Below are 25,743 nucleotides of genomic sequence, written 5' to 3'. Positions count from 1 at the left end.
TAATTATTGTCAGCATATAGTGTATCTGACGACCTGTATGAACCCTCTATGCTGATTCATTTGATTAATTATCTTTATGCTGGTTGGTGCACTGTTTGGTTTTTTCATTGTAGAACTCAAAATTCCGTTTAACTTGTTGTGTAGACTAAACAGATTGTTTTGTAAGGCCATGTTCACACACACATACTTGTGTCAGACTTTAGATGCTGATTCTTCACCATAAAGGCAAACCTCAGCACTGCTATGGGGCCTGACTCTAACTCCATGTTGGAAAGTACAAGGGATTTTAAATATTTTTTTGCAACTACAGCTAGGGGCAGATTTCTACAGCTTCCATTAAAAGTAGCTGTATAACTGTGCTCTCTCTAATGGTTGCTGTAGGCATGGCTCCCAACCGTCCCAGATTCAGCGGGACTATCCCAATGTGAAGGGTCAGTCCCTTTGTTCCGGAACATGATTGCTCTGTCCTGACTTCCAATACTCACTACACTCCAGCATCTTCATCGCTCTGTAGCTCTTCATCCTCTACTAATTAATGATGAAAAACAATTACAAAAAATGTCATTTTCGTTTTTTTTTTTTTTTTTTTTTTTTTTTAATCTCCACGGTTATTGAAATAACAACCTACATCATTGTAGGCAACAAAGTTGTAAGCCGCAACCTCCGGAGATACAGGTGCTTCTCAAAAAATGTGAATATCATCAAAAAGTTAATTAATTTCAGTTATTCAATACAAAAAGTGAAACTCATATATTATATAGAGTCATTACAAACAGAGTGATCTATTTCAAGTGTTTATTTCTGTTAATGTTGATGATTATGGCTTACAGACAATGAAAACCCAAACGTCATTATCTCAGTAAACTAGAATACTTTATAACACCAACTTGAAAAATGATTTTAAAGCCCGAAATGTTGGCCTACTGAAATGTATGTTCAGTAAATTCACTCAATACTTGGTCGGTGCTCCTTTTGCATCGATTACTGCATCAATGTGGCTTGGCATGGAGGCGATCAGCCTGTGGCACTGCTGAGGTGTTATGGAAGCCCAGGTTGCTTTGATAGCAACCTTCAGCTCATCTGCTTTGTTGAGTCTGGTGTCTCTCATCTTCCTCTTGACAATACTCCATAATGTAGATTCTCTATGGGATTAAGGTCAGGCATGTTTGCTGGCCAATCAAGCACAGTGATACTGTTGTTTTTAAACCAGATATTGTTACTTTTGGCAGTGTGGACAGGTGCCAAGTCCTCCTGGAGAATTAAATTTCCATCTCCGAAAAGCTTGTCGGCAGAGAGAAGCATGAAGTGCTCTAAAATTTCCTGGTAGACAACTGCACTGACTTTGGTCTTGATAAAACACAGTGGACCTACACCAGCAGATGACATGGCTCCCCAAACTATCACTGACTGTGGAAACTTCACACTAGACCTCAAGCAGCTTGGATTGTGGCCTCTCCACTCTTCCTCCAGACTCTGGGACCTTGATTTCTAAATGAAATGCAAAATTTACTTTCATCTGAAAACAACACCTTGGACCACTGAGCAACAGTCCAGTTCCTTTTCTCCTTGGCCTAGGTAAGACGCTTCTGGCGTTGTCTATTGGTCATGAGTGACACTGACTTGACACAAGCAATGCAACGATTGTAGCCCATGTCCAGGATACGTCTGTGTGTGGTGGCTCTTGAAGCAATTACTCCAGCAGCAGTCCACTCCTTGTGAATCCCCCCAAATTTTTGAATGGCCTTTTCTTAACAATCTTTTCAAGGCTGTGGTTATCCCGTTTGCTTGTCCACCTTTTTCTACCACACTTTTTCCTTTCATTCAACTTTCCATTAATATGCTTGGATACAGCACTCTGTGAACAGCCAGATTCTTTAGCAGTGACCCTTTGTGGCTTACCCTCCTTGTGGAGTGTGTCAATGACTGCCTTCTGGAAATCTGTCAAGCTAGCAGTCTTCCCCATGATTATGGAGCCTACTGAAACAGAATAAGGGACCTTTTAAATGTTTATGAAGCCTTTGCAGGTGTTTTTTTCGTTAATTATTCATATTTACTGAGATAATGACTTTTGTGTTTTCATTGGCTGCAAGCCATAATCATAAACATTAACAGAAATAAACACTTGAAATAGATCACTCTGTAATGACTCTATATAGTATGAGTTTCACTTTTTGTATTGAAGAACTGAAATAAATTAACTTTTTGATTATATTCTAATTTTATGAAAAGCACCTGTATCACTAAGGCTAGGTTCACACTTGCGTATTGGGACTTTGCGGATGGCTGCGTACTTCCTCCCTGAAGCACCGCCCACTTCTGTACTTCTTCCGTTTAGGTCCGCCTACTTCTGCATGTGTCCTGCATACCTATCTTTAACATTGGGTATGCATGACATGCGGATGTATGCGGATGCGTCATTTTGACGCGCCCGCTGACCGCACGGAAACGCAAGTTGTTTTTTGCTGTTTTTTGCGCAGAAATTCTGCTGTGTTTAACTGTCCAAGCAAAGAAGATGTGATTTCATGAAAACTGCGCCCCTGTGCATCTAAAGACGCTGCTGAACTGTGCGGTTTTGATGTTTTTGGTTTTCTGGAAGGTTGCCTTGTAAAGACCATAAAAAACCTCATGTAAAAAACTGCAGTTCCTTTTTTAGGTGCAGAATCAAAGCTTCGTCTTACTATAAAAAATACTTACAAAACACTTTCACATCTGCACCAAAAAAGCAGGGAAAATTTATAAAATAATACAGCAAAATGGAATAATGGAATAAGATTGTTATTGCAAAGTTTGGTGCAGATACCGGCAGAAAACACAAAACACAATATTTAAGCAATGTGTGAACACGGCCTTACAGACACAAAAGAGCCAGATGTCATATAGTGAAGCTACATAAAGATGAGAACGTTCTGGCAGCTCCTACTGTAAACGAGTGAGCAAAAATACATCCACAGGTTCTAAGTAAAGATGAGCAGGATGCACACTTAGTGTCATGCCAGCCCTGGCTAATCAAAAGCCGGAAGGTAAGAGATTCTTGGGCCTCCTGTCCTAGCCCCAAACGTCCTGGATACAGTCCTGGATTTGGGGCTGCAGAATTTCCTTCACTGCCAGCACCCCTCTGACATCTCCTCCTGCCCGGGGAGAAAGAATTGGTAGTTGGGCATGGATTGGGGTGTGGCACGCTACGTGAATCACCTGATTTGTCCCTCTTTCTGTTCTTGAAAAGTTGGGAGGTATGGTGGTAGGTAGTCAGTTCCACCATTTTGTCCAAATGTGGAGTAGGAGATTTAGAGCTGTTTAAGGAAATGTATCAATATAGAGTGTGTCCATAAAGTCATGGTGCACTTTTGACCAGTCACTGGAAAGCAACAAAAAAAATAGAAATGTGAAATCTGCTCCAAATATAAGAAAAACTCTCCCAGTTTCATACCTATTCAGTGCAGTTCGATGTGGGCTCCATTTGTTGCCCTACACACATCCAAATGATAGGGAAGTTCTTGCCACACACGGGTAAGGACGTTTGGTGTAACAGAGTGAATAACGTCTGTGATTTTGTTTTATGGAAGGACACCTTGTCGCTAAACACAATCTTCGGCAAAAATCTTGCATCATTGTCAATCTCATGAAGCATATCTGTAGCAAACGCGCATCGTTTGGGTCTATTCGCCGGTTTGATAGTGTGCAACAGCCAAAATTTGTACCCCGTAAACAGAGATGTTTCTTTAACACCTTATGAACTGTAGTCTTTCGTAGTTGTAATTGTCAAGCACATGCACGCACAGATTTTTTAGGGGTCCTTAGGTAGCTATCCCGTATAGCCTCTGCAGACTTGTCACTGACTGATGGCCTACCAGAACAGGGTTTCTCCACCAAACTGCCGGTTTTCTTTCACCTGCTTATCCCACCGAGTAATGTTATTCCTATGTGGTGGCGCTTCGTTATAAATGCGCCGATATTCATGTAGCACTTTGGTCACGGGTTCGAATTTAGCGAGCCACAGAACACACTGAGCTTTCCTCTATACCGTCCACATCTCGACTGGCATGGAAAACCACACAGCATAAGCTTGTGGTTGCATGATGTCACAGACCTGACAGTGTATTAATCAGAGTTCAGTTTATCAGGGGTTAATCTGACTGGGGGCTCAGCAACAGCTTAAATCGGTTTCCCCCTGAGGAAGCGAGTGAGACTGCACGCGAAACGCGCGTTGGGGAACGGAATCCAGGATCTCTGCAGGACGTTCGGACACATATGGGTAATTTAATTTAACTAAACTTAATCGTATTAGCGCCAACTGTTAAACCTTGTCGGCGTTCTGGGGACATGTGGTGACTCTCAGCACATTAGCATATGATTTGGATTTAATCCATGTCTGCAGACAAGCCAAACCCATCTTTGTGTATATATATATATTATTCAAACAATTGAACTTGTTCACTTTTGTCCTGTCTGAGTATCTGGATCCCTTTTTGATGTATATATGGATACAGTAACTTAATACCCTTATGATCAAGTATTTATTATGATATGGCACATTAATTTATATGATTGATTTTTGTCAATAAAAAGAAGTTTTTGTGTACATCTTTTGGCTAGTTTTGACTCTCTATTCTCCTTTTATGCTTAAATCGGTTTGTGTTGTTTGATTAGTTCTTGTTATCTCTCCTCATGAACAGGTCTGATATGATTGGGCCAGAGAAAGGACGCCAAAATGTAAACTATAAAAAGATCCTGTGACTGGTCAAAAGTGCACCATGACTTTAAGGACACACTGTATTTATGCCTGTTGTCTTTAGATTTAACAATTTACCAATATCAGGGATTCCCTCTTGTCTGCTACACATTGCACAAGGGGAGAAATTGTATGCACACACACATACCTATATATAAAAACACACTCCTATGCATAAAGATACAGATATGTGTGTATGTATATATGTTGTATATATAGTAGATTTGGAGCGGTCCTCCAAATCTACTGGCAAATGGAAATTATGGTAACATATAGGAGAAAAAAGATCGAACTCCAAACATAGCAAAAAACAGGTGAAAATAATGTATTCCATGATAAAGGTACACAATGTTTTGACTCAAGATGTGAGCCTATTTCAAGTGGGGTTTTTTTCTAGGAAAGAAAAAGCTCAATAAAACCTTAATGACTTTTTAGGTAGAGCATTTGTATTCCATAAAATCACAGTTTGTTATTCAGAAGCAAAATTTTAGGATATTTTATTATTTCCTCCTTTTAAATGAGCTGTGATTCAATATTGAACACACATGGTTGTCCATGGAACATGGTGAGGGGCCCATGATTTCCCTATAAGGCCGGTTTCACACGTCAGTGTCTCCAGTACGTGAGGTGACAGTTTCCTCACGTACCGGAGACACTGACACACGTAGACCCATAAAAATCAATGCATCTGTGCAGATGTCATTGATTTTTTGCGGACCGTGTCTCCGTGTGCCAAACACAGAGACATGTCAGTGTTCGTGGGAGCGCACGTATTACACGGACCCATTAAAGTCAATGGGTCCGTGTAAAACACGGACCACACACGGACCTTCTCCGTGTGCAGTCCGTGTGGCGTGCAGGAGACAGCGCTACAGTAAGCGCTGTCCCCCCCACATGGTGCTGAAGCCGCCATTCATATCTTCCCTGCAGCAGCGTTTGCTGCATAGAAGATATGAATAATAGTGTTTAAAAGAAAGATCTATGTGTCCGCCGCCCTCCCACCCCCTGTGCGCCCCCCCCGCTGTTCTGAAAATACTCACCCGCCTCCCTCGCAGTGTTCTGTCCTGGCCGCCCCTTCTACTGTATGCGGTCACGTGGGCCCGCCAATTAGAGTCATGAATAGGTGGCTCCACCTCCCATAGGGGTGGAGCCGCCTATTCATGACTGTAAATGAGCGGCCCCACGTGACCGCATACAGGAGAAGATGGGGCCAGACCAGGAAGCAGCATCAGCCAACGAGGGAGCGGGTGAGTATTTTCAGAACAGCGGGGGGGCGCACAGGGGGTGGGAGGGCGGGGGACACATAGATCTTTATTTTAAACACTATTATTCATATTTTCTCTGCAGCAAACGCTGCTGCAGGGAACATATGAATCGCGGCTTCAGCACCAGATGCTGGTAGTACGTGTGGTACCCAGCACGGTGCGTGTGGTACCCAGTGGGCACACGGGCGGCACACGTGTGCCACACTGATGTTCACCAGAAACGCAGGGGCACACGGACACGGATAATTCCGGTACCGATTGTTTCCGGTACCGGAATTATCTGGACGTGTGGGACAGCCCTAATAAAAACATGTGCTTAAAAATAATCAGCTTCTTCATCTATCAGTGACTCAGTCACTTGTCATTTTCTCATTACAGCATCCTGCGCAGGAACAAGATAAGCAAAATTCATCAAGGGGCATTAACCCAAATGAACAAACTAGTGGATCTGTGAGTATAGATGTCTTGTCATAGAACTATGAGTGTGAGGGTTTAATATTTTTATATATGTTACGTTACAAATACCTAAGTTTATCAGAACAACATGTTACTGGTGGATATCAATGTTGTGTAGACCTTCTTTCTGCTATATTTCTAATGTATTATGTCCTTTTGCTGTGGCTTTGCTCTTGATTATACTGTAGGGATTCTCAAAACAAGGCGGACCCTTGATGCGGGTTATCAGCGTGTGTATTTTGGCCAAAATATTGACCAATATCTCATGCAAATTATGTTTTATTTTACTGCACTTTTTTCATTTTCATGCAGGATGCAGCCAAGCCCATTAATGCCTGTCCCTGTGGGGTGTATTTAAATAGTGCTGGGCAGCCCACCTAATCTAAGGGTATGTGCAGACGTTCAGGAATTGGCAGCGCTTTGGATGCAGCACATGTCCGCTGCGTCCAAGGTGCTGCTGGCTATCAAACGCAGGTGATTCTGCATGTGTTCATTGAACCGTGCAGATTAACCGCCTCCAATACATTGTACAGGCAAAATGTATCTTGTGGAGACTCACGTCTCTGCAAGATAAATAAATATGCTGCCGTCTGAAAAGACGTGCCACATGTCTGTCTCCGCGGGTGATCCGTGGGCATCTCTGGAGGCATAATGGACATGGGATTTTGGGAAATCCCATCCATTATGCTGTAACATCTGGATGCTGCAGGTTGGACGCTGCGCAAGTACGCAACGTCCAACCGGCAGCGTTTACTGATGTGTGCACCTACCCTTACAGTATGGGCGTCACTAACAGGCTGTGAGCCAGACACTGTGCACACCATCTGTGTGACTGGCGCCCCACACAAGTCTTACCGGGTGTAATTTTAATACTACACAACCACCCCCCTCCATGAATTAGTAGGTGTGCTAGTGGTTGTTTCATCAATATTTTGTACCTGTGATCCCCCTTGCCTTTATCATGGGGGCTGCTGCGTCTTGTAAGTGCATTAGTTTTCTGACCTGCGTTGGTAAATACAGCTGCCTTTTTTCTGCTTTATTTCTTTAATTCATGTCCCACAGCAAAAATTTGACCATGGGCACCCCAGTGAAGTTGCAAGAATCAACATACACTCACTGTAAAATAAATAAATAATACAAATATAATATATAAATCTCTTTTTATAAGTAATGTTTTTACAACACCAATTCCAAAAAGGTTGGGATGTTTTGTAAAATATTAACCCCTTAACCCCCGTAGCTTTTTTTGTGTTTTTATTTTCTCTCCCCTTCTTTCCAGAGCCATAACTTTTTTTATTTTTCCATCAATACTATGTCTTGTAACAGAAAAGGGGAAAAAAAAATCCAAGTGCAATGAAATTGCAAAAAAAATGCAATCCCACACTGGTTTTTTGCTTGGCTTTTTTGCTAGGTTCGCTAAATGCTAAAACTGACCTACCATTATGATTCTCCAGATCATTACAAGTTCATAGAAACCTAACATGTCTAGGTTACTTTTTATCTAAGTGGTGAGAAAAAATTCCAAATTTTGCTAAAAAAATAAATTAAAAAAATTGCGCAATTTTCCGATACCGGTAGCGTCTCCATTTTTCATGATTTGGGGTCGGTTGAGGCCTTATTTTTTGCGTGCCGAGCTGACGTTTTTAATTATACCACACTTGTTCAGACACGATCTTTTGATCGCCTGTTATTGCATTTTAATGCAATGTCGCGGCGACCAAAAACATAATTTTGGCTTTTTGATTTTTTTTTCTCGCTATGCCGTTTAACGATCAGGGTAATCCATTTTTTTATTGATAGATCATGCGATTCTGAACTAAATGATACCAAATATGTGTAGGTTTGATTTTTTTTTTTATTGTTTTATTTTGATTGGGGCGAAAGGGGGGTGATTTGAACTTTTATATATATATACTCACTGGCCACTTTATTAGGTACACCTGTCCAACTTCTTGTTAACACTTAATTTCTAATCAGCCAATCACATGGCGGCAACTCAGTGCATTTAGGCATGTAGACATGGTCAAGACAATCTCCTGCAGTTCAAACCGAGCATCAGTATGGGGAAGAAAGGTGATTTGAGTGCCTTTGAACGTGGCATGGTTGTTGGTGCCAGAAGGGCTGGTCTGAGTATTTCAGAAACTGCTGATCTACTGGGATTTTCACGCACAACCATCTCTAGGGTTTACAGAGAATGGTCCGAAAAAGAAAAAAAATCCAGTGAGCGGCAGTTCTGAGGGCAGAAATGCCTTGTTGATGCCAGAGGTCAGAGGAGAATGGGCAGACTGGTTCGAGCTGATAGAAAGGCAACAGTGACTCAAATCGCCACCCGTTACAACCAAGGTAGGCCTAAGAGCATCTCTGAACGCACAGTGCGTCGAACTTTGAGGCAGATGGGCTACAGCAGCAGAAGACCACACCGGGTACCACTCCTTTCAGCTAAGAACAGGAAACTGAGGCTACAATTTGTACAAGCTCATCAAAATTGGACAGTAGAAGATTGGAAAAACGTTGCTTGGTCTGATGAGTCTCGATTTCTGCTGCGATATTCGGATGGTAGGGTCAGAATTTGGCGTAAACAACATGAAAGCATGGATCCATCCTGCCTTGTATGGAGCATCTTTGGGATGTGCAGCCGACAAATCTGCGGCAACTGTGTGATGCCATCATGTCAATATGGACCAAAATCTCTGAGGAATGCTTCCAGCACCTTGATGAATCTATGCCACGAAGAATTGAGGCAGTTCTGAAGGCAAAAGTGGTCCAACCCGTTACTAGCATGGTGTACCTAATAAAGTGGCCGGTGAGTGTATATATATATATTTTTTTTTTTATATTTTTAAACACTTTTTTTTTTTTGCATGCTTCAATAGCCTCCATGGGAGGCTAGAAGCATCCATTACTCGATCGCCTCTGCTACATAGATGCACAGATCACCTCTATGCAGCAGAATTACAGGCTTGCTATGAGCACTGAACACAGGGTGGCGCTCATAGCAATCTGCCATCAACAACCATTGAGGTTGCGAGGAGACCTCTGGTTGTGATGACAATGCACCAATGACCCCCGATCATGTGACGGGCGTCAGCGGTGCGCGTACTTCTGGCCGCGCAGTCGGCAGCGTTTGTTAAATGCTGCTGTCAGAGTTTGACAGCGGCATTTAACTAGTTAATAGGCGCGGGCGGATCGTGGTTGAAAACAATTGACATGTTGCGGCTTTGAGGTGGGCTCACCGCCAGATCCCACCTCAAAGCGGGGGATACTGCCAGCTGACGTACTATTCCGTCAGCTGACAGAAAGGGGTTAATAAATGAAAAATATGATGATTTTGAAATTTCTTGTAGCCATATTTTATTAGCAACAGGTTAGAAAAACTGGTTATAAGTGGAAAATCAGACATTTTTCCATTTCGTTTGAAAAAAATAACTCATTCAGAAATTGATGGCAGCAACACATCTCAAAAATGTTGGGACAGGGTTAAACCATAAGATGGAAAAGTACTGTAAGCAGTACCAATGAAAAACAGCCAGATGGTCAATTTTCAACTAAGTCACATGACTGTATATAAAGAGCATGTTAGAGAGGCAGAGTCTTTCATGAGCAAAGATGGTCAGAGGATCATTAGTTGGTGAACAATTGCGTTTAAAAATAATAGCACAATTTCTGAAAAATGTTCCTCTTTGTATAATTGCAAAGACTTTGAATCTTTGAGTATTCCACAATCTACAATACATATCCTCAAAAGATTTAAGTATTCTGGAAAAATCCATGTGCACAAAGGACAAGGCTGACAATCAATATTAGATGCTCATGATCTACAGGCCATCATGCGGCACCGCATTAAGAAACAGGCGTGATTCAGTCATGAAAATCACTGCATAGGGTCAGAAATGTTCCAGAAATCATTGTCTGTGAACACATTCAGTTTAGTTTTGAATCACTGTTTTGTCAGCAGGAGATTCTCACTAGAGGACTAGTAAACCTGCTGCCAGGTAGTCCTCCATATTCATGAGCTCTGTATAACTCAGTCCATACCACTGATTGTCAGCTTTCTGTGTATACTGTTCATGGGCAGAAAGCTGGCGATCAGTGGTGTGGGCATGGCTATACATAGCTCGGCATTCAGAGTACTGCTAGAACTGCAGCAGGTAATACAGTGATTGTATAAAAAAGGTAGCAAGCAGCTCAGTATGTGATACATCGCTGGAATCCAGGTTTCTTCCCTTCCATCATGCTGCTCTCACATGGAATAGCAAAAACCTGGAGAAAGATTCCCTTTAATAAATTCTGTGTTCTTAGAGGAGGTACCCTGTTAAGGGCCACTGTCTATTAGCCACTGCAGAGAGCAGCTATAAAGAGGATCTTTGACCTTGACCGCATATTCATACACATAAACTGATAGCCAAAAATGCATTTCACTTATGTCTTTTGTGTATTACAGAAAATTAAGGAAAGGTAACTCTGAAAAAATATATTAGATGAGAACTGAAATTGGAGACACCATTCACAACACAAAAATTAACCTGTGTAATTATTTTGCTGTATCCTTTTACAGAGATCTTTCTGTTAATCGGATAGTAGACCTGCCGCCATCACTGTTTACTAATTTACAAGATCTACAACAATTGTGAGTATTGCCCTTGGACAGGGTCATTTATTGTACATGTAATATACAGTACTTCCCAAATTGAAAAGGAACACATTGTCACGGCACAGCTGTCGGGTGACCCGGGACCAGGGGCTCCTTCCCCTGTAAGTCTCGGACAACTTGAGTAAAAGGCCCCTGTCTCAAGGGGGCGGAGTCAATGGCGATTCTGGGTATGGGTCTGGACAGAGTATGTGGGATGTTGCCTGGGACCTAGACGAACCTAGCATCGATCAAATTAAATGCCCCACTGTCCAGAAATGTAGACACGTCCACCTTAAACGAACCCAGGTGGATTATAGCTGGTAGGAAATATTGTGTCCTACCCACAGAGGTGATGAGGACACCCGGGTTGCTAACCTCCCAGCAACCTTGGCCACCTGGTTTTCCTGGCAGTTGTTTTCTATATGATCGGGAGGGACACGTACCCACGAATGGCCCTTTTTACCACAATTGAAACACACTCGCCGCTTACACCCCCACCTGCATAGGTTCCACAGTAGGCTCAGTGCTGACCTCCCTTGACCCTGGACCTCCCGCACACAGAGGTGACTCCCTATGTCTCTGGCGAAGACGGCGATCAACACGGAACACCAGAGACATGGCTGCCTCAAGGGAGTCTGGAGTCTCATATAGAGCTAAGGCATCCTTCACCCTTACTGTGAGCCCCTCACAGAATGGACTATGGAGTGCAGGGTCATTTCACCTGGTGTCCTTGGCCCACCTCCGGAACTCAGAGCAATATTCTTCTGCCGGCCAGTCTTCCTGCTGAAATTAGCGCAGTGTGGACACGGCTAAGGAGACGCAATAGGGGTCATCATATAAAAGGGCCAGTGCCAAGAAAAACCCCTCCACCATCTGAAGTGACACAGAGTCAGACTTGAAAGAAAATGCCCACATTTCGGGGTCCCCTGGAGGAGCGAGATTACTATCCACACACGTTGCTCCACTGTACTTGAGGAAACCAGATGTAACCTGAAGTACAGTTTACAGGCTTCCCGGAACACAGCAAACTTATCACACCCCCCCAAAGAACCTGTCAGGTAAAGTGATCTTGGGCTCCACTATGGTTTGCTAGGGAAATGGGAGTCCTACATCAGATGTATCAGGGTGCTTCAAAACCACCATGTGTAAATCCACCACCTCCAGACTGAGCTGCCGCAGTTGCCCTGTCAGAGCATAATGGATCAGAAAAAATGGTTGCGTTCAGAGCAAATGTTACAACACAGCTGTCTGGGGACCCGGGACCAGGGGCTATTTCCCTGTCCCTAACACAGGGGGCACCCTAGCTCGCCCTACTCGCCTCCAACCTTGCCTTATCTCCTGAGTTAGCCCTCTGTCTGTTCTCTTCCCCCACCCAGGGAAGAGGGACGCTTCAGTGCATCATAGTACACCAACCCAACAAACAAGAAAACACAAACACAGATGCTGCAGTCTTCTGGCTCCACACTGTTGCGGTAACCCTGTGACACACATACTGCGTTACACACTGCATCAACTTTTACTTCATGGCAAGCCACTTCCCTAACCTCATCCAGTACTCTATATGTGCCCACACATAAATATTGCTCCTAGTGTATTATGTATTATTATGTATTATTATTTATTAGGGTCCCACACAGTATGATGCCCCTTTTCATGTCTCCTAGAGCTACCACCACACACAGTACTATGTCCTCACAGTGCCTTCAGCACAGAGTACTCCCCACTCACAGTATGATGCCCCACTCACAGTATGATGCACCAACAGGACATTCTCTCCTACACAGTATGATTTCTATAGTCCCCGCACACCTAGTATTATTCCCCCCCACATTGTGATTCCCCCATAGTTCCACGTATAATATCATACCCTCAGTGTCCTTCATGTGAAATGTAATGTCCCCTCAATATCTCACTCACAGGAAAACTCCCTACAGCCCCTCCACACTATATGTTGCTCCTGTCAGGATGGTACTGCATTTTTGTTATGTTAAAAGTGAGCATTATACTACAGTTAGGTCCATATATATTTGGACAGAGACAACATTTTTATAATTTTGGTTATAGACATTACCACAATGAATTTTAAACAAAACAATTCAGATGCAGTTGAAGTTCAGACTTTCAGCTTTCATTTGAGGGTATCCACATTAAAATTGGATGAAGGCTTTAGGAGTTTCAGCTCCTTAACATGTGCCACCCTGTTTTTAAAGGGACCAAAAGTAATTGGACAGATTCAATAATTTTAAATAAAATGTTCATTTCTAGTACTTGGTTGAAAACCCTTTGTTGGCAATGACTGCCTGAAGTCTTGAACTCATGGACATCACCAGACTCTGTGTTTCCTCCTTTTTGATGCTCTGCCAGGCCTTCACTGTGGTGGTTTTCAGTTGCTGTTTGTTTGTGGGCCTTTCTGTCTGAAGTGTAGTCTTTAACAAGTGAAATGCATGCTCAATTGGTTGAGATCAGGTGACTGACTTGGCCATGCAAGAATATTCCACTTCTTTGCTTTAATAAATTCCTGGGTTGATTTGGCTTTATGTTTTGGGTCATTGTCCATCTGTAGTATGAACCGACGACCAATCAGTTTGGCTGCATTTGGCTGGATCTGAGCACACAGTATGGCTCTGAATACCTCAGAATTCATTTGGCTTTGCTTTCCGATTTGTTTGCTAGGATTAAGGGGGCTAGTTGGTTTACGAAGATTGACCTTCGGGGGGCTTATAATCTTGTTTGTATTAAGCAGGGTGATGAATGGAAAACTGCGTTTAATACGCCCGAAGGCCATTTTGAATACCTTGTGATGCTATTCAGTGCTATTCTCTGTGTTTTCTTGTCCATGTTAAGGATCTGAAACTCCTAAACCCTTAATCTAATTTTAATGTGGATACCCTCAAATGAAAACTGAAAGTCTGAACTTCAAGTGCATCTGAATTGTTTTGTTTAAAATTCATTGTGGTAATGTCTATAACCAAAATTAGAAAAATGTTGTCTCTGTCCAAATATATATGGACCTAACTGTATATAACCTGTGCCACTGTTTCTCAATGGAAACCAATTCCCCTCTACTTAAAGAAAACTCAACTTACTCACCAACCCTCGCTGTATAATGTATTTCATACCACCTAAGTTACATCTATAGATCTCCCACCTTCATTTTAAGAATTTGGGTCATATGATCTCCAGTCTGACAGTCTTGTACATGCACTAATGTGTAGACAGGAAGTCCGTCTCCGCCATCATTGGTGATCAAACCCCTCCGGGCAGCTCTTAGACTCCTGCCCTGTCCTGTGTGTCAGTGTGGACCTTTGCCTGTACAGTGTGGAGTCCACAGTATTCACAGTCCACGTGTAGCTTGCGGGCCCATGATGTGTTGCTTGTGGCTGTCTGCCAGCTTGGTGTATTAGCACCAGGTGTACCAAACAGCAATTAAGAGCATATCTCCAGATGGTGACTATTGTGTGTAGCAATGCAGATCTGAATGGGGTAAGGTAGGAAACCCTGGAGCTTGGCATAGGGCCGAAGTGTGTTTTCAATGGAAAAGCTTTGGCTGTCATTACACTGGTAATGGGGGCTCTGCATGTTATTACTGTGAGTGGGGCAGGAGCTGGATGTGGCTCGCGACCCTCTCTCAACAGAAAATAGTGTAGTATTGTGGATATAATTGTATAAAGTGTGTATACAAACACAATTCCAAAGAAGTTGGGATGCTGTGTAAAATGTAAAAAAAAAAAAAAACAAGAATGCAAAGATTTGGAAATCTTCTAGTCATATTTTTTTTCACAGCAGAACATAGATCAGAAGATGAATGTTTGACATTTTTCATTTGAAAACTTAACTCATTTAGAAATTAATGACAGCAACACCTATCAAAATAGTTTGGACAGGGCCATGTCTACATTGTGTGGGTATCCCCTCTTCTTTCTACAACAGTCTGTAAATGTCTGAGACCTGAGGAGACCAATTGCTGGAGTTTTGGGAGAAAAATGTTGCCAATTCTTGTTTGATCTAGGGTACAAGCTACTCAACAGTCTGGAGCCTTCTTTGCTGGATTTTTAATTTTATAATGGGCCAAAATGTTCTCTATTGGTGACAGGTCTGGACTGCAGGTGGCCAGGTCATCATCACGATAAACTTCTTCTGTGAAGCCATACTGTTGGCTGCGGTTCTGGATTGTGTTGATATATGGCTTCTTTGTATGATAAAGCTTTAACTTCCATTTATGGATTGCACAGTGAACTGTCTTCACAGAAAATGATTCCCTGAACTATTGCTGAGCTCATGAAGTGATTAGCATGCCCGAATCATGTTTTTTTTTTTTAAAAAAAACAAAACAGTGCCACCCAGGGATCCATAGATCACAAGCTTTCGATATTGACCGTTGGTCTCTGAAATGTGTTGCTGCCATTAAATTAAATGGAAACGTGTCTAATTTTCATCTTCTGATTTGTGTTCTAGGTTCTATTGTAAATAAAATACACTGCTCAAAAAAATAAAAGGAACGCTAAAATCCCACATCCTAGATATCACTGAATGAAATATTCCAGTTGTAAATCTTTATTCATTACATAGTGGAATGGGTTGAGAACAATAAAACCTAAAATTATCAACGGAAATCACAACTAATATCCCACAGAGGTCTGGAGTTGGAATGATGCTCAAAATCAAGGTGGAAAATGAAGTTACAGGCTGATCCAACTTCAGTGGAAATGCCTCAAGACAAGGAAATGATGCTCAGTAGTGTGTATGGCCTCCACGTGCCTATATTACCTCCCTACAACGCCTGGGCAGGCTCCTGATGAGGCGGCGGATGGTCTCCTGAGGGATTTCCTCCCAGATCCCAGACCTGGACTAAAGCATCTGCCAACTCCTGGACAGTCTGTGGTGCAACATGACGTTGGTGGATGATGAGAGACATGATGTCCCAGATGTGCTCAATCGGATTCAGGTCTGGGGAACTGTTATGATCCGGTGACCTTGGAGCCGCATGAAACTTTCTCTGGAGATGGTGGTACCTGTACTGACCGCAATCCTGAACTAACACCGCAACTAGAAGTAGCCGTGGGGTGTGCCTAACAAACCCTAGACACCTCGACACAGCCGGAGGACTAAATACCCCTATAGATGGAAATAGGAATACTACCTTGCCTCAGAGCAGACCCCCAAAGGATAGGCAGCCCCCCACGAATATTGACTGTGAGTAGGAGAAGAAAAGACACACGCAGGTAGAAAACAGGATTTAGCAAAAGAGGCCACTCTAGCTAAATAGGAAAGGATAGGACAGATTACTAGGCGGTCAGTAATAAAACCCTTCCAAAAATATCCACCGCAGATAATACAAAAAATTCCACAATCTAACTAAAGACGTGGAATGAGTATCTGCAACCCCAGAGAATCCAACAAGACTGAGAAAATACTGACACAATCTAAGCTGGACAAGAAAACACAGAGAATAGCACTGAATTATGAAGCACACAGCATGTGTGCCACAGAAAAGAAAACCAGACACTTATCTTTGCTGTTAACCTAAAACGAGGGCACTATAAGTCAATGCTTCGCCATCAAAATATATGATATACCAAAAGAAAAATGGACACCAAAGCTAAAAATTATAGTTTATTAAGAACCATTAAAACAGTAGATAACTACACAAATATACTATATGATAAGAAAAAAGTTATTATTAAATAGTAAATAGTAGAAAGGCAACACTAGTGCCGCATAGGTATATATCCTGCTAGGGGACGAAAATAAGAGAAGGGGAAGTGTACCATAACAAAATACACAGTAATTAATATAATATAGTAATATAGATTATTAAGTGGTAACACACAACCAATAAGGCGTCTGACAGCAATACAATAATTGCTAACGAATAACAAGCAGGTAGAGGGGGACAAAGGATGTGCATGTAAGTCAGAGAAATGAATAAATAAATAAAGTGCCTCATGCAAAATATAGAATGTCAGCAAAACCCCTATATATTAATATTGGTCACAGCACATATGTGCAGATATACCGGGGAAGGTCCCAAAAGCTGCCATCGATAGAGCTATATACATACTTACAAAGATAGAGAGAAGGCACGCACATGCACATGCAAGGTCCCACCTTGTAACCGTACGCGGAAGGAGGAGCCCCGACGCGCGTTTCGCAAGTATTGCTTCCTCGGGGGGCGCCCCCCGAGGAAGCAATACTTGCGAAACGCGCGTCGGGGCTCCTCCTTCCGCGTACGGTTACAAGGTGGGACCTTGCATGTGCATGTGCGTGCCTTCTCTCTATCTTTGTAAGTATGTATATAGCTCTATCGATGGCAGCTTTTGGGACCTTCCCCGGTATATCTGCACATATGTGCTGTGACCAATATTAATATATAGGGGTTTTGCTGACATTCTATATTTTGCATGAGGCACTTTATTTATTTATTCATTTCTCTGACTTACATGCACATCCTTTGTCCCCCTCTACCTGCTTGTTATTCGTTAGCAATTATTGTATTGCTGTCAGACGCCTTATTGGTTGTGTGTTACCACTTAATAATCTATATTACTATATTATATTAATTACTGTGTATTTTGTTATGGTACACTTCCCCTTCTCTTATTTTCGTCCCCTAGCAGGATATATACCTATGCGGCACTAGTGTTGCCTTTCTACTATTTACTATTTAATAATAACTTTTTTCTTATCATATAGTATATTTGTGTAGTTATCTACTGTTTTAATGGTTCTTAATAAACTATAATACTTATCTTTGCTGATTTGGCAGAAAGACAGGAGGAACCAAGAAGAGGTCCAACACCTCCCAGCAACAATTGACAACTGGCAAGGACTAATGAATCCTGCACACCTAAATACCCCAGTCAGAACTGCAATCAGCAGACACACCTGACCAGGACTGCAACCCAGGGACAACTGCATTACCACCTACTACCACCGGAGGGAGCCCAAAAGCAGAATTCACAACAGTACCCTCCCCTTGAGGAGGGGTCACCGAACCCTCACCAGCGCCCCCAGGCCGATCAGGATGAGCCCGATGAAAGGCATGGACCAAATCAGCAGCATGGACATCACAAGCAAAAACCCAAGAATTATCCTCCTGGCCATAACCCTTCCATTTGACAAGGTACTGAAGCCTCCGCCTCGAAAAAGGAGAATACCAAATCTTCTCAACCACATACTCCAACTCCCCATCAACCAAAACAGAGGCCGGAGGATCAACAGAGGGAACAATGGGCACTACATATTTCCGCAATAAAGATCTATGGAAGACATTATGGATAGCAAAAGAGGCCGGAAGCTCCAATCGAAAAGACACCAGATTAATAATCCCAGAAATCCTATAAGGACCAATAAACCGAGGCTTAAACTTAGGGGAAGAGACCTTCATAGGAACATGACGGGAAGACAACCAAACCAAATCCCCAACCCGAAGCCGGGAACCAACACACCGACGATGGTTAGCAAAACGTTGAGCCTCCTCCTGAGACAACACCAAATTGTCCACCACATGAGCCCAAATCTGCTGCAACCTGTCAACCACAGAATCCACACCAGGACAGTCAGAAGGCTCAACCTGCCCAGAAGAAAAACGAGGATGAAAACCAAAATTACAAAAAAAAGGCGAAACCAAAGTAGCCGAACTAGCCCGATTATTAAGGGCAAACTCGGCCAATGGCAAAAAGGCCACCCAATCATCCTGATCAGCAGACACAAAGCATCTTAAATAAGTCTCCAAGGTCTGATTAGTTCGCTCGGTCTGGCCATTTGTCTGAGGATGAAATGCAGAAGAAAAAGACAAATCAATGCCCAGCCTAGCACAAAAGGCCCGCCAAAACCTAGAAACAAACTGGGAACCTCTGTCGGACACAATATTCTCCGGAATACCATGCAAACGAACCACATGCTGAAAAAACAACGGAACCAACTCTGAAGAGGAAGGCAATTTAGGCAAAGGCACCAAATGAACCATCTTAGAAAACTGGTCACAAACAACCCAGATAACTGACATCCTCTGGGAAACCGGAAGATCAGAAATAAAATCCATAGAAATATGCGTCCAGGGCCTCTCAGGGACCGGCAATGGCAAAAGTAACCCACTAGCACGCGAACAACAAGGCTTGGCCCGCGCACAAGTCCCACAGGACTGCACAAAAGAACGCACATCACGTGACAACGAAGGCCACCAAAAGGACCTACCAACCAAATCTCTGGTACCAAAAATACCAGGATGACCAGCCAACACAGAACAGTGAACCTCAGAAATCACTCTACTAGTCCATCTGTCAGGCACAAACAATTTCCCCACAGGACAGCGGTCAGGTCTATCAGCCTGAAATTCCTGAAGAACCCATCGTAAATCAGGGGAAATGGCAGAAAGGACCACCCCTTCTTTCAGAATGCCGACCGGTTCAAGGACCTCAGGAGAATCAGGCAAAAAACTCCTAGAGAGGGCATCAGCCTTAATATTCTTAGAACCCGGAAGATAAGAAACCACGAAATCAAAACGGGAAAAAAATAAGGACCATCGAGCCTGTCTAGGACTCAGCCGTTTGGCAGACTCGAGGTAAATCAAATTCTTATGATCAGTTAGGACCACAATACGGTGCTTAGCTCCCTCAAGCCAATGTCGCCACTCCTCAAACGCCCACTTCATAGCCAACAACTCCCGATTGCCGACATCATAATTGCGTTCAGCAGGCGAAAACTTGCGGGAGAAGAAGGCACACGGTTTCATCAAAGAACCAACAGAATCCCTCTGAGACAAAACGGCCCCTGCCCCAATTTCAGAAGCGTCAATCTCAACCTGAAACGGAAGAGAAACATCCAGTTGGCGCAACACCGGAGCAGAAGTAAATCGGCGTTTAAGCTCCTGAAAGGCAGAGACAGCCGCAGAGGACCAATTCGCCACATCAGCGCCTTTCTTCGTCAAATCAGTCAAGGGTTTAACCACGCTGGAGAAGTTAGCAATGAAACGGCGCTAAAAATTTGCAAAACCCAAAAATTTCTGAAGGCTCTTCACGGATGTGGGTTGAATCCAATCATGAATAGCCTGAACCTTAACCGGATCCATCTCCATAGATGAGGGAGAAAAAATAAAGCCCAAAAAAGAAACCTTCTGCACCCCAAAGAGACACTTAGACCCCTTCACAAACAAAGCATTGTCACGAAGGACCTGAAATACCATCCTGACCTGTTCCACATGAGACTCCCAATCATCGGAAAAAATCAAAATATCGTCCAAATATACAATCAAGAATTTATCAATATAAGTCCGGAAGATATCATGCATGAAGGATTGAAAAACAGATGGAGCATTAGTGAGCCCGAATGGCATCACAAGGTATTCAAAATGGCCTTCGGGCGTATTAAACGCAGTTTTCCATTCATCACCCTGCTTAATACAAACAAGATTATAAGCCCCCCGAAGGTCAATCTTCGTAAACCAACTAGCCCCCTTAATCCTAGCAAACAAATCGGAAAGCAAAGGTAAAGGGTATTGAAACTTGACCGTGATCTTATTCAAGAGGCGATAATCAATACAAGGTCTCAAGGATCCATCCTTCTTAGCAACAAAAAAAAACCTGCTCCCAACGGTGAAGAAGATGGCCGAATATGCCCTTTCTCCAAAGACTCCTTAACATAACTCCGCATGGCGGTATGTTCAGGCACAGACAGGTTGAAAAGTCAGCCCTTAGGAAACTTACTGCCTGGAATCAAGTCAATCGCACAATCACAGTCCCTGTGCGGTGGAAGGGAACTGGACTTGGGCTCATCGAATACAACCTGAAAATCAGACAAAAACTCTGGAATTTCGGAAGAGGAAGAAGAGGAGATTGACATCAAAGGAACATCATTATGAACCCCCTGACAACCCCAACTAGTCACAGACATAGATTTCCAATCCAACACAGGATTATGTACCTGCAACCATGGAAAACCCAGCACGATAACATCATGCAGATTATGCAACACCAGAAATCTACAATCTTCCTGATGGGCTGGCGCCATGTGCATGGTCACCTGTGTCCAAAACTGGGGCTTATTTTTAGCCAAAGGTGCAGCATCAATCCCCCTTAAAGGAATAGGATTCTGCAAAGGCTGCAAGGGAAAACCACAATGCCTGGCAAACTCAAAATCCATTAAGTTCAAGGCGGCACCTGAATCCACAAACACCATGACAGAAAATGATGACAATGAGCAGATCAAGGACACCGATAACAGAAATTTAGGTTGTACTGTACTGATAGTAAATGAACTAGCGATCCTTTTTGTCCGTTTAGGGCAGACTGAAATAACATGAGAAGCGTCGCCACAATAATAACACAACCCATTCTGACGTCTGAATCCTTGTCGTTCCGTTCTAGACAAAATCCTATCACACTGCATTGGCTCAGGACTTTGCTCTAAGGACGATGCCACAGCGCGCACAGTTCGACGCTCCCGCAAGCGCCGATCAATCTGAATGGCCAGAGACATAGAATCACTCAGACCGGAAGGCGTGGGAAACCCCACCATAACATCTTTAACGAATTCAGAAAGACCCTTTCTGAAAATTGCCGCCAAAGCAACATCATTCCATTTAGTCAACACAGACCATTTTCTAAATTTCTGACAATACAATTCTGCCGCCTCTTGACCCTGAGACAGGGCCAACAAGGTTTTCTCCACTTGATCCACAGAATTCGGTTCATCGTATAATAATCCTAAAGCCTGAAAAAAGGAGTCTACATTAAGCAAGGCCGGATTCCCAGATTCCAGGGAAAATGCCCAATCCTGTGGATCGCCACGCAGCAGGGAGATGACAATTTTAACCTGCTGAATGGAATCACCGGAGGATCGCGATCTCAGAGCAAAAAACAGTTTACAATTGTCTTTAAAACTCAAAAATTTGGACCTATCACCAAAAAACAAATCAGGGGTAGGAATCTTCGGCTCTAAAGCAGGAGTCTGAACAATATAATCAGAAATACCCTGTACCCTAGCAGCAAGCTGGTCTACACGAGAAGCTAATTCCTGAACATCCATGCTGTTACAAGACTCCTCAGCCACCCATAGATAAAGAGGGAAGAGCAGACTACAGAAAAAAAAATGGCTCAACACCTTTCTTCCCTTCTTCTGAGATGCATTTATCTCATTATTGGCCAGTTGTACTGTTATGATCTGGTGACCTTGGAGCCGCATGAAACTTTCTCTGGAGTCGGTGGTACCTGTACTGACCGCAATCCTGAACTAACACCGCAACTAGAAGTAGCCGTGGGGTGTGCCTAACAAACCCTAGACACCTCGACACAGCCGGAGGACTAAATACCCCTATAGATGGAAATAGGAATACTACCTTGCCTCAGAGCAGACCCCCAAAGGATAGGCAGCCCCCCACGAATATTGACTGTGAGTAGGAGAAGAAAAGACACACGCAGGTAGAAAACAGGATTTAGCAAAAGAGGCCACTCTAGCTAAATAGGAAAGGATAGGACAGATTACTAGGCGGTCAGTAATAAAACCCTTCCAAAAATATCCACCGCAGATAATACAAAAAATTCCACAATCTAACTAAAGACGTGGAATGAGTATCTGCAACCCCAGAGAATCCAACAAGACTGAGAAAATACTGACACAATCTAAGCTGGACAAGAAAACACAGAGAGTAGCACTGAATTATGAAGCACACAGCATGTGTGCCACAGAAAAGAAAACCAGACACTTATCTTTGCTGATTTGGCAGAAAGACAGGAGGAACCAAGAAGAGGTCCAACACCTCCCAGCAACAATTGACAACTGGCAAGGACTAATGAATCCTGCACACCTAAATACCCCAGTCAGAACTGCAATCAGCAGACACACCTGACCAGGACTGCAACCCAGGGACAACTGCATTACCACCTACTACCACCGGAGGGAGCCCAGAAGCAGAATTCACAACAGGGAACGGGCAGGCCAGTCCATAGTTTCAATGCCTTCATCTTGCAGGAACTGCTGACACACTCCAGCCACATGAGGTCTGTCATTGTCCTGCATTAGGAGGAACCCAGGGCCAATCGTACAAGCATATGGTCTCACAAGGGGTCTGAGGATCTCATCTCGGTACCTAATGGCAGCCAGGCTACCTCTGGCAAGCACATGGAGGGCTGTGCAGCCCTCCAAAGAAATGCCACCATACACCATTACTAACCCACTGCCAAACTGGTCATGAAGGATGTTGCAGGCAGCAGTTCGCCCTCCACAGCGTCTCCAGACTCTTTCACGTCTGTCACATGTGCTCAGTGTGAACCTGCTTTCATCTGTGAAGAGCACAGTGCACCAGTGGCGAATTTGACAATCCGGGTGTTCTGTAGCAAATGCCAAGCTTCCTGCATGGTGATGGGCTGTGAGCACAACCCCATCTGTGGATATCAGCACTCAGACCATCCTCATGGAGTCAGTTTCTAACCATTTGTGCAGACACATGCACATTTGTGGCCTGAGGGAGGTCATCTTGCAGGGCTCTGGCAGTGCTCCTCCTGTTTCTCCTTGCATAAAGGCTGAGATAGCGGTCCTGCTGCTGGGTTTCTGCCCTCTTACGGCCCCCTCCATGTCTCCTGGTGTACTGGCCTGTCTCCTGGTAGCGCCTCCAGCCTCTGGACACTGCGCTGACAGACACAGCAAACCTTCTTGCCACAGCTCGCATTGATGTGCCATCCTGGATGAGCTGCACTACTTGAGCCACTTGTGTGGGTTGTAGCATCCGTTTCATGCTACCACGAGTGTGAAAGCACAACCAACATTCAATAGTGACCAAAACATCAGCGAGAAAGCATTGGTACTGAGATGTGGTCTGTGGTCCCCACCTGGAGAACCACTCCTTTATTGAGTGTCTTGATAATTGCCAATCATTTCCATCTGTTGTCTATTCTATTTGCACAACAGCATGTGAAATTGATTGTCAGTGTTGCTTCCTAAGTGGACAGTTTGATTTCACAGAAGTTCGAGTTACTTGGAGTTATATTCTGTTGTTTAAGTGTTCCCTTTATTTTTTTTGAGCAGTGTATATCTATAGTGAGATTTCCAAATAAATGCATTCTTGTTTTCCTTAAATTTTACACAGCGCCCCAACTTTTTCGAATTGAGGTTGTAGTATATAGTGTGCAGCTGTGCATATAATAGTATAGTGTTGAGGTGTGTAATTCTCAGTATCTGTGCACATATTCACTGCAGAGTAGCCCTTCTCCTGTCCTGTATACTATCTGCTCTTACGGTGTATATATGGACCGTATGTAGTAGCACTTCTCCTGTCCTGTATACTATCTGCTCTTATGCTGTATATATGGACACTGCACAGCAGCACTTCTCTTGTCCTGTATACTATCTGCTCTTATGCTGTATATATGGACACTATGCAGTAGCACTTCTCCTGTCCTGTATACTATCTGCTCTTATGCTGTATATATGGACACTATGCAGTAGCACTTCTCCTGTCCTGTATACTATCTGCTCTTATGCTGTATATATGGACACTGCACAGCAGCACTTCTCTTGTCCTGTATACTATCTGCTCTTATGCTGTATATATGGTCACTGCACAGCAGCACTTCTCCTGTCCTGTATACTATCTGCTCTTACGCTGTATATATGGACACTATGCAGTAGCACTTCTCCTGTCCTGTATACTATCTGCTCTTATGCTGTATATATGGACACTGCACAGCAGCACTTCTCTTGTCCTGTATACTATCTGCTCTTATGCTGTATATATGGACACTATGCAGTAGCACTTCTCCTGTCCTGTATACTATCTGCCCTTATGCTGTATATATGGACACTATGCAGTAGCACTTCTCCTGTCCTGTATACTATCTGCTCTTATGCTGTATATATGGACACTGCACAGCAGCACTTCTCCTGTCCTGTATACTATCTGCTCTTATGCTGTATATATGGTCACTGCACAGCAGCACTTCTCCTGTCCTGTATACTATCTGCTCTTACGCTGTATATATGGACACTATGCAGTAGCACTTCTCCTGTCCTGTATACTATCTGCTCTTATGCTGTATATATGGACACTGCACAGCAGCACTTCTCTTGTCCTGTATACTATCTGCTCTTATGCTGTATATATGGACACTATGCAGTAGCACTTCTCCTGTCCTGTATACTATCTGCCCTTATGCTGTATATATGGACACTATGCAGTAGTACTTCTCCTGTCTTGCATACTGGATGCAATTCTCAACCCAACAAAAGAGAAAAAATATTTCATCTCACCCTCTGTATAGTGGATTAGCAGACATAGTCTCCAGGCAGTGCACATGCAAAAAAAAGGAAAGGGTGATATCCCCGGATAATTCCCTCTAGCACTCCCATCTTTTTCTATCATATTTTTAAAGATGATCTAATAAATTTTGTTGTTTTTAATATTTTTTTCCTCTTGGATGGGTTTCTGGAAATTTTCCATATACTGATGTAATTCTAAGTATCTGCTGTTTTTCAGTACATGCATTCAAAGTGCAGTACTAGATATGGACATATGTTTTGAAATTCGAATTTACCAAGTTTGCCAAATATTCTATTTGCAGTCAATCGATCTGCCACAAATCACAGTATTGCAAAGTTTGAGGTGTCCTAGGACTGTAAAACTTTTTTTTAACACAAACACAGCATTATTATTGACAAAGTGACCTCCCTCA

At 43.2% G+C, this 25,743-nt stretch overlaps 1 protein-coding gene across 1 annotated transcript in view; it reads left to right on the top strand.

Moving 5' to 3' along the window:
- Nucleotides 1–25,743, top strand: part of LOC143805494 (relaxin receptor 1-like) — a 371,702-nt gene that overhangs the window by 314,779 nt on the left and 31,180 nt on the right. The window contains exons 11-12 of the mRNA XM_077284937.1: nucleotides 6,373–6,444; nucleotides 11,006–11,077. Of these exons, the coding sequence (XP_077141052.1) occupies nucleotides 6,373–6,444; nucleotides 11,006–11,077 (144 nt within the window). The remainder of the gene's footprint in view (nucleotides 1–6,372; nucleotides 6,445–11,005; nucleotides 11,078–25,743) is intronic.

This window comes from Ranitomeya variabilis, chromosome 2, assembly GCF_051348905.1.
Source record: "Ranitomeya variabilis isolate aRanVar5 chromosome 2, aRanVar5.hap1, whole genome shotgun sequence".
Classification (NCBI taxonomy): Eukaryota; Metazoa; Chordata; class Amphibia; order Anura; family Dendrobatidae; genus Ranitomeya; species Ranitomeya variabilis.
Note: the sequence above shows the minus strand (reverse complement) of the source record. Positions and strands in the feature narration are given on the sequence as shown.